Genomic DNA, 9371 nt, shown 5'->3' with positions numbered 1-9371 from the left:
AGAAGGCAGTTAAGTAAGCAAGCACTTACACAGGGGAACAGTGTTCTTCCTTTTAACCATGGTTGTTTTTTCCAGTCTTCTTCCACAAGCTTTAAGCATCTTGTTCTGTTTTTCTATCTGCCTAACAACTTTTGTTTCCTAAAGACTTTCCTTGTGTTGCCCTACCATTCCATCTTAGGATCACTCTCTCTCAAGTGTTGTCATGCAGTAAAACTGCTGTGGGGAGCAGGGGACACACTTACTTCCCACATCAGGCACATTAGTGTGTGACTTAGACTTGCAAAAAGAAAACCCAACCGTGACCACACTGCATATGGATCATGGTATTCTAAGGCATGGATAAAAACTTGTCCCCTGTTGTGTGTAGAACAGTAATGCAGCAAGGGAAAGGGCATCAAGCTGAGCTTTCACCATGCATCACTCACTCCAGGAAGCCTTTTGGCTTGTAGCTGTTCCCTGAGTAGTTTATCATCCTTAGGATTGGTGTTGGCTGGTAATCCCTAGCTCACTTCATGAGATTCCTCTGCTTTGCTAGTCAAAACCTCGAAGTGTGCAGCTTCATGGTGATGTGCCATTACAGCTGGTGGCCCCTGGAGGGGCTCTTCTACCTATGGGTTAGACTTCTCAGCCAGAGCTTGTGGGTAACCCTGCTTTAATGTGGTGGGGCCTTTGACTATGTGTCACCTTTAAACTGCTATTTGTATCTAAATTAATGAAAGTGGCAAGTGCCTCAAGCAGCCTCTGGCCTGATTAGAAAATAGACACTTACCAGTCAAGTAACTAAGAACTGGGAGGAAGGGGAGGCAAGATTCATGTCAGTAGATAGTCATGAGAAGTGCCTGGAGCTTAAAGTCCTGTTGCCATGAGAGTAATGAGTTATGCATCTGGCAAATGAAAATTGTGCTGAAGTAGGAAGAGTTGAGTGGGGAGTAAGAGGATTCTCACTAAGATCTGATGAGTCTTTTGGGTGTCTGAAACGCTTATGTGGGTTCTTAGAGTACCAGAAGTTAATTCAGCTCCCTGTTAAGTTAATGAAGGCCAGCACACAAAAGCCCTCGACTGCCTGCTCATTGCACATGATTTATTCCTATGGCATGAGTTCTGCCATATTTAGGACTGCAGCAGAGGGTCTCGGTGTTGTTGCTAAAGGCTGGCAGGCTTGGGATCCTGCTCATCTCTGAACTTCTGATTGTTTGTGGACAACAGGGATGCTACAGAATTCTGTACGCATTTTTAAGGTGTTGAGTGTGATCTAGCAGTCTCAAACAAGTTGGCTCATGCTAAACTGTAAGCTTGCTTTATCAGCCTCCTAGGATACCCTTGGGTTAGTCACAGCAGCGTGTGATAGGAAAGCAGTACACCAGTGGATGTGAGCTCCTTTGTTTACCCCGTGTAGGCTCTCAAAACATTCATGTGCTTATTTGTTTCAGGTTATGCCTTTTCAAAGGGGCACAAACTGAAAAAGCGAGTGCTCTTACCAGCTGTAAACATTGCCTTCTCCCCTCTTGGGCCTAAAATAAGTCGCACCTCTAATGGCTTAACAAACAAGGGTAGAAGGGAAAAAATATTTTCCCTTTGTGTTTACTTTGTGCTTTTTACAGCTCTGAGTGCTGTCAGTGTCATTGTTTCCCCTTTATTGTCCAGTAATTTCCCCTCTTGTCCACGTGGGTCTTTCCCACAACAGAGGAGAGAAAAACAAGTACAAAAAGTAGGAAAACACTATTGTAAAACCAGAGAAAGAGGGAGTCTGCCTGTGCTGTGGGCAGGTGGAAGGTCATAACTCGTTTTCACACATGAAGCAGAGATGAAGGTGATAAGGACTCTTTAAACTTTCCGGCATTAACTTAACTCATGGAAAAAGCAGACTTTTTGGCTAAATTTCCTACTGCCCCAGCAGCAGCCTTTTGCTGATGGCTTTTCTGTCTCCTAGGACCAGATTGTTAGCAGCTGTAAACAGCACTTTAGAGTTCAGCACACAAATTTTCCGATAAGTTTAGCCTGTTTGGCTGCAGTGCTTATTTTGAAAATCCAGTTCAGATCAGTGCTGATAACCTTGGAAGAAGTTTTTGAGTTACATCTATTTCTCCAGTGTCCCCAGATGGGCCAAATCTGTTGTCAAACCTCTCCTGAGAAGTAGTTGGAGCTATTTTTTGTGCTGTACGGAGGCCCATCAGTTAGCAGGCTGATGCTGAATGAAGCAAACCTTGGTTAGATTTTTTTGGCTATGACAATCATGAAACAAGAAGCCCTTGTTTCTCCTGCCACTTGTGTCTCCATGAAATCTGCATTCAGATCTCCTTCCTTCCTTCCTTCCTTCCCCCTCTGCTCGGTGTCCATTGGGATCCCTTTCCATTCTTGGTGTCACGTAGAGGGGGAGAACTCTCTCAGTATGCTTCTTCCCACGCTTACTCCCCATCTGTCTGTTGTTTGTTCTCTGTTTGGTTAGTTTTGTTGTTTTTTTTTTCCTGCCTGTGTTCTGGATCCTTCACATGCAGCGATTTCCCATATAGATGCCTAAAACTTCTGGAACTAGTGTCTTGGGCTATGAGACCCTTCTGTGGCTGCGCAGGCTGTCTCAGCCAAAGGCTTCCAGGCTATCCATGAGGAAGACCTTGGGGGGCTGCGTCAGGGTGTGCTTTGGCTTATATAGAGGGGTCTCTGAGCAACAGTCCACAGAGGTGACAGTGGCCAGTCCTCTCCATTCTGGGAAAATGTAAAATTTTAAGCAGCAGCTGCCCCCAAGGCTTTCTCTGCAGCTCAGCTTTTTATCTTCTGTATTGACAGGAAAACTGCTCACCTCTCCCAGCTGGGGAAAATCCATGCTTCAGACTAGCTCTGGGCAGCACACTAACTCTGTCTGTGTTCCCCCCCTGCACCGCCCCCTCACACTTCACCTGCCTGAGGAAGGCACCTCTGAGAAGATGGCTTCTGTCTAGGAAGATGTTTCTTTGTAAAGCTGGGGTTATTCTTTTAAAGCCCAAAGGCAAAGTAAGAATTGGGGGGTGGGGGGAGGAGGGCAAGACTCTTGAGGAGATCTAGAGCACAGCGTGCTGTGGTTCAAACCTGCTTTTGCATTTCCCTCTGAGGGAGCCAGATGTCCCCTTGACTCCTTGTGTAGCTCTCAGGGCTACTCCATAAAGTTAGCAGCGAGGCTGAAGCTCCCTTATTTGCCACATGAGGCTTTGCAGAGGTTTTACACAAATACAGAAAGTCCTAGGGGTTTGGCTCAAACAGCCAAATCACCTTTTACCGAGTCTATCCAAGCACTTGCACTTTTTACCTACTCTTGTTGCTTGCATTCTTTGGCATTTGCAGATCAGGCTGTAAAAGTTTGACGGAGTCTTTCTTCTTTGCTTGATGTGTTGATTTTTTTTTTTTGTTTGGATTTTTTTTTTTATATAATGCCTCTTTCTCCCCTGTTTCTTAAAAGATCCTGAAACAGGGAAGAATGGATGTGGTCGAAGAATCCAGCATCATTTGGGATTGTATCTCACTTTAGCTATTTCACTAATCCATTATGCTTGTCATATGACTTTTTCTTCTGGGCACTCTTCTGCTCTGCTCTACTCCAGCAGGCAGGATTTCACCAAGACCAGCAGAGGGGCACAGCTCAGTCCAGAACTGTGATGGCTGATATGTTTTGCCTTTTGAGAAGTCAGGGGAGGTGAACAAGAAATTCTTTGTTGCTCTGCCTAGATTGGGGAACTAAAATTATTTTTGTGAGGTGAGGAAATGTCTTGCCAACTTGAAGTAAGGAGAGAAAAAGATTTTTTTAAATTTAATGTATTTAGGCCTCCTCCGAGATAAAGAGCATGTCTTATACCAACTTCTTACCGGTGGTTGTTCATGCCCTGCCAGGTCTCTCCACTCAGGTGCTTGCTGTGGAACTACACGATCAGCGTGCTGCTGCAAACAGCCTGTTAATGTTTTGGGGTTTGTCTCGTCTTTTTTTTTTTTTTTTTTTTTTTTTTTTTCCCATTATTACATTTCTATGAGGAGGGGGTGAAAAAAGGCTGTGTTTCTACCCTCTTCTCATTTTTTCCAATGGCCATGAGCACTTACTGCCAGCAACACAATCTATGTTCCCCATCTTGAAATTGTCTAAAGCTAAGGGTTTCCAGCAGGAGCAGGTGCTTAAAATTTTCATGTAGATGAGTCTTCCTCCTTGGATGCTGCAATATTTTGCTTAGAAGGGTCAACTGTGTGAGCCTGCAGTCTACACTTGATCAGCAACTACTGCTGAGGTAAGCACCTAACTGATGAAAGCTACCAGGCTTGCAAGAGATGTATTAATGAAATGTCAACGATAGGTTGACACTTACACAGTGTAATGGCTAGCAGAATGGTACCCTAGGAAGTGGGAGCAGCTTCTGTAGAAGGCATCAGTTTTCTTGCTTAAATGTGAGTCTATGCCTTAATAACAGTACATGTGAGGAAAAATGTGTCCTTGAAATGGCCTTCCTCTGAAGAACATAGTGCACCTACCCTTTTAAACAGCTTAGGAAAGAAGCTTAAGTATCTTGGGGAGCAGGTAAGTGAGAAGATAAGATTATGTATGAGAAACTTTCTTGTCCAACAATGCAATTAAGAGAGGCATGGTTTGTGGGCCTGACAGAAATAGGAAGGCATGCACCTTTCAGAGCAAGAGCCTACAACTAACTTTTAAAAGCCTGCAAAAAATGGGCTGAGTTCTACAGACTAAATGCTGGGTTTAAACTCTATGTGATGTTAAGAATGAAGTTGCACATGAACATTTCACTTATAAAGTGTTAAAAGGCTTACCTCAACAGATCCATCAGCAGCCTGGATCATAACCAATTTCTTTATTAAAATTCTCTACCACATCATTTTCATTGTGTGCAAGCTGTGTGCTGTGGACCTGACTTACCACAGGAACTAGACTATATTTTTCCTAATGGTTGTTCTTTGCCCACAGCAGTAAGAGCGAGGGATGCTTCTGGCCCTCGTCCTAGCTTGGAAATCTGTGCTCTCTGCAGTGTGTATTTCTCCCAAGTTTAAAACAGTATGTAGTTGTGTTGGAAAACAAAGGAAACCTGCAGGATTTGAGACGCAAACCTGAGCAGGCATTGTGTAGTCACAGTGCAGTTTACAGACAAATTACCACAGAGGAGTGCAGCTGTCAGTTTTGGTGAGGGTAGTCTGTGAAATTACTCTCTGGTCTTGAGGGCTTATAACTTGACGAAGTGTGCAATAACTTGAATTTTGTAGGAAATCTTACAGTTGTGTTGCTTTAATTCAGAGTGTGTGCTCCCCACACATACCTATTTTTGTGGGGAGATGAGGTAAGAATAATAATACACTTACGCCAAGTTGGAAGGCAGCTTTCAGGTGTAAGCTTTGTGCTGCTTTGTTTTGGTTTTTTCTTTTTCCAGATGAGGGCTGTGCTCCTTAAGTAACTTGATGCTTCTGGAAGTGCTTCTTCAAACCTGCTTCTCAGGCCACTACAAGTTCAGGTGCTAGATCTACATTTGCCAGTTTGGAGGTTGCTCTTTATTACATGTAGTCTTAACATGTGCATGTTGCTAACCAGAGAAAAACATACCATGTACACACATATATACACACATACTCTTAAAACTAAGGTGTTTTATTATGTGCTAATTTTACCATAATTAGTGCTGGCAGAGATGACCCCTGTCCATTGTGGTATAACCAGACAAATGCATAGTGTCTTGGCATTCCTTCAGTCTCAGCCACATGCCGCCCGTTTGAAGGATCCTGGGAACTGGTGCCACTGTGCTGAACACTAATACATATGCTCACTGTAGCAATGTAAACACAGCCAAAATTCAAAACTCCGGGTGTGCAAAGAATTTCAGCATAGAGGACTTCATGAAAGGTTTTTTGTTTGACATTTAATCAACATACACACCTACTTCTTTCCTTAAAAGATCACTGCAAGCCTCTGGAAAAGGAGTGTTATCGAAAACTTGGATGCTTGGCTTCTGTCTTCACCATTGTTGTTGCTGGCAGACATACTGAAATGATGCAGTCTACTTAAAGGAGGCCAAATATATCCTCACTGGCCTGTAAAGGAAGTTTCCACAAAAGTCATACAAAAGAAAACACTGAGTGCAGAGATCCGCTCTGCTGTGTCCATGCAACGTTCATCCAAATGGCTTACTCACGAGAAAATAAATAGTGCTTTATAACACCTTTCAGCTAAGAAAACAGGGCAATGGTTGAATTTAAAAGTACGAGGTACAGGAAAACTCATGGCCAAATGTGGTCTGTGACAGTCCATCAGTGCTTGCTGTACTACAGTTGTCATCTTCATTTTTCTGTGCTTCAGGGTGAGCGATCAGCTATCCTGGAACCAAAAGAAAACAGGCACTTACATGCTAGCGAAAACGGTCAATAAAAGTGTGAGGCTTTAGATGTATAAACTTCATGGATGACAGCAACAGAAACCAGACAGCTATCCTGCCATAGCGGGGACTCATCTTTACTAGAATCATATTTACTAGAACGCTAGTTGTGAATCTAACACGGAGCCCTGAACAGTGCTTTGCAAGGGTACAACAGCACAGAATTTGGTCAGATATCCACCAGGCTTTTAATGACTATCAAAAAGAGACATGCCCAATGCCTAAAAGCACATACTGACCCCGAGAAGCAAACCCCCCAGTTACAGTAAGTGCACGCTGCAGTGGAGAAAATGGGTATCTACGGATGTGCATTCTTCTGAAAGTAACACTTGTGCAAGAGGCAATAGCAAATTTGAATGAAAAAGCATCCTGAAATTCATAAAATAACCTTACAAGACCTCAGACTAGCAGATTTTAAACTGCCTTGGGTTCTTCTGCAACTCACCTCAGATTCTTGTCTTTCTGGGAGGGTTTCTATTCCATTGTGATCCTGTATGTGTTGTGGGGCCTCAGCTTCTAGCTCCATGTCAGCTTGCACGTTGGGCTTTTCGTTCTCCCATTTTGCAAAGCCTTTGTTCTTCCCAGTTTTGCCATGGAATTTGGACTTCATTTTGGGGAAAGTATGGGAACCTGAATCGTTCCAGCCTGGCTCATGCCAGAGTGGTTCTGTCTGTGTTGCTTGGCTGGTGGTCACCCTCTGCAGCCGCACTGAAATTTTCCTCGAGGAGCCAGTGACGAGGGTGATAGCTCTGCCATCAAGGTCCTGGTGTTCTGCAGCAACACTGGGAAATTCAAATACTTCGTCTTGGACTGAAAGAGAGGGTGGAATTGTTTATTTTAAATATTCTACTTCAAGATCTTTACAAAAAGATAACTTATGCCTGGGTCAGGGGGGAGGTAACCGTCTATATGAAGCAGTGGTATAATTAGCAACATCTATATGCTGCTTGGAAATGATTCTGGCCTTGTATGCACACATTTCCTTCTCCCTCCATCTGCACACTCAGGGGATAAGGCAGAACTAGAGTTGTGCCCTGTGCCTCCTAGCCCCTGCTTCTATGTGGCTTATAAATAGAAGTACAATTTCCCTAATTATAATTTTATTTCTTTTCAGCTGGGATAGAGGTGCCAGTATAGAGGATAGGAGCCTCAGACAGGAGACTAAGGCCATCATTGCAGCAAGAACACTGGCTGTTAGAGGGGTTCCAGAAATGGTTTAAAATAGGAACAGAAGTACTCTCACCCGGAGGCAGAGATGGACTGCTAGGCAGGGAGCCATGGTTGCTGCCCACTGAGGTTCCTCTGGAAAATTTCCTGCACGCCAGCACAAGCAGGTCTCTGCATTGCTTGTGACAGTTGGCACCGCAATCTGTAAAGAAAGGAATTGTCAAGTCACCAAATGGAAAGCCACAACTATCTGGTTACCCCTCAGGGCTATTAGCAGACAGATACCAGGAGGGACTCTGAAGGAACAAACACTTTGACAGAAGGTGTGGAGTTTAGAAATGGATAATTTGCTGTGAAGGGCAGTACAAAAAAATGGATCATTTCCATGGCAGCCATTAATAGAAAGCTGGCAGCAGAAGGGAAGAAGGGGATGATATTTTCATCAGAAATTAGTCTTAAGGAAGAGACCTGGCATTGCTGGCATGATCCTGTGTATGCCATGCATAAAGCTTCTGTTCCACTGCATGAGTCTCCATAAAAAGGTGGTTTGTTTTTTTTATTTTTTTTTTTATTTGACCCAGCCAGGGCCCATTATAGTAAACACACTTGGTCAGAAGGCACTGGAGCATCCATACTCTGAGCTACTGGAAGGACAGCTGGAGGACAGCATAGACTAGTTTTAAACCTACAGTGATCAAAGTAGCTCAGTAAGCAACATCAGCACAGAGTAAGCTCTGTGGATGTGTATCACCCACCTGGATTAAACAGGCCGAGTGCCTGCATACCTAGCCTCTGCTGGGCTGCATCACTGCAGCTACACTCATCACATTTAAATGAAGCGTGACTGCAGGATGGATCTTGTGTGTGAGAAAGGACCAAAGGGTGGAGGATGTGTGCCCCAGACATAGGCTCTCTCTCCATTGTGTCCCTTGCCCTTGTTTGAACATTTCCATCGTCTCCCTTGTTTCTCTGTTGCTACGCCATGACCTAAAATTTTGTTCTAGGCAAGCCACTGCCAAAGCACTGCATTTAGAACTCTCGGCTAAAAACCGTTCTGCTCAGGGCAGCAGCTCTAACATGATGGGTGACAGTTCTGGTTTCTCCTGTCACCTTGTTGATATGACTAATACAGAAGTACCTGCCCGGCTGTGGTTTTGTCTGCCATAAAGGTAACCACTCCCCCAAATACAATAAAGATCTCTCTTGGCAGTGGAGAACCTCCTTCATCACTTGCAGGCACACAGTCTAGCTTTATCTCGCCATCCACAGTGCTGGGGTAAGCAGCAGACCTGAACAGATGAACTCCCTCCCTCCCCCTGCTAGCACAGTGTCAGAGGGTCAAAACAGAAGATGACAGCTCTGTGCTCAAAGGCAGAAATCATCCATGGTGGGTGCAGTACTCCAGTGATGCTGGCATACACAGCAGCTGGTAGCTGCTGCAGCAAAGAGCTAGCTACTAAATACATTTGTTGACTACTTCAAGATCTGAGTGAGCTGCTCTGCTTTCTTACTCTCATGCTCCATTACCTATGATTTTGAATCTACGGAACCACTTTTGCTCTCTCTCTCTGTTGGGCCACCGTTGCAATCAATGGCACAGGACACAGCTCAGCTTTCAGCTCTCAACTTGAGTTTACAGGGCTGCTGTGACAAAACTCCATCTTCCTTCCCTTATCCTACCAGTTAAAGTACAGACTGCAACTAGCCCTTTCGTGGCTGCTCAAATGACAGCAATCAGGAATAGCTGAATCACATACATTGGTTTAGCCATGGATATTTTCCCCACCTCTCTCTGAGGAAGAGTTGAATGCCTGG

At 44.3% G+C, this 9371-nt stretch overlaps 1 protein-coding gene across 5 annotated transcripts in view; it reads right to left on the bottom strand.

The window, feature by feature from the left end:
- Positions 1-5587: 5587 nt before the first annotated feature.
- Positions 5588-9371, bottom strand: part of RASGRP3 (RAS guanyl releasing protein 3) — a 61929-nt gene continuing 58145 nt past the window's right edge. For all 5 annotated transcript variants that reach the window (XM_080408183.1, XM_080408181.1, XM_080408182.1 and 2 more), the window contains 3 exons: positions 7633-7758; positions 6835-7199; positions 5588-6331 (listed from right to left, as the gene is read on the bottom strand). In XM_080408183.1, the coding sequence (XP_080264309.1) occupies positions 6323-6331; positions 6835-7199; positions 7633-7758 (500 nt within the window). In that variant the 3' untranslated portion in view covers positions 5588-6322. The remainder of the gene's footprint in view (positions 6332-6834; positions 7200-7632; positions 7759-9371) is intronic.

This window comes from Falco punctatus (genome assembly GCF_963210335.1).
Source record: "Falco punctatus genome assembly, chromosome: 12".
Classification (NCBI taxonomy): Eukaryota; Metazoa; Chordata; class Aves; order Falconiformes; family Falconidae; genus Falco; species Falco punctatus.
Note: the sequence above shows the minus strand (reverse complement) of the source record. Positions and strands in the feature narration are given on the sequence as shown.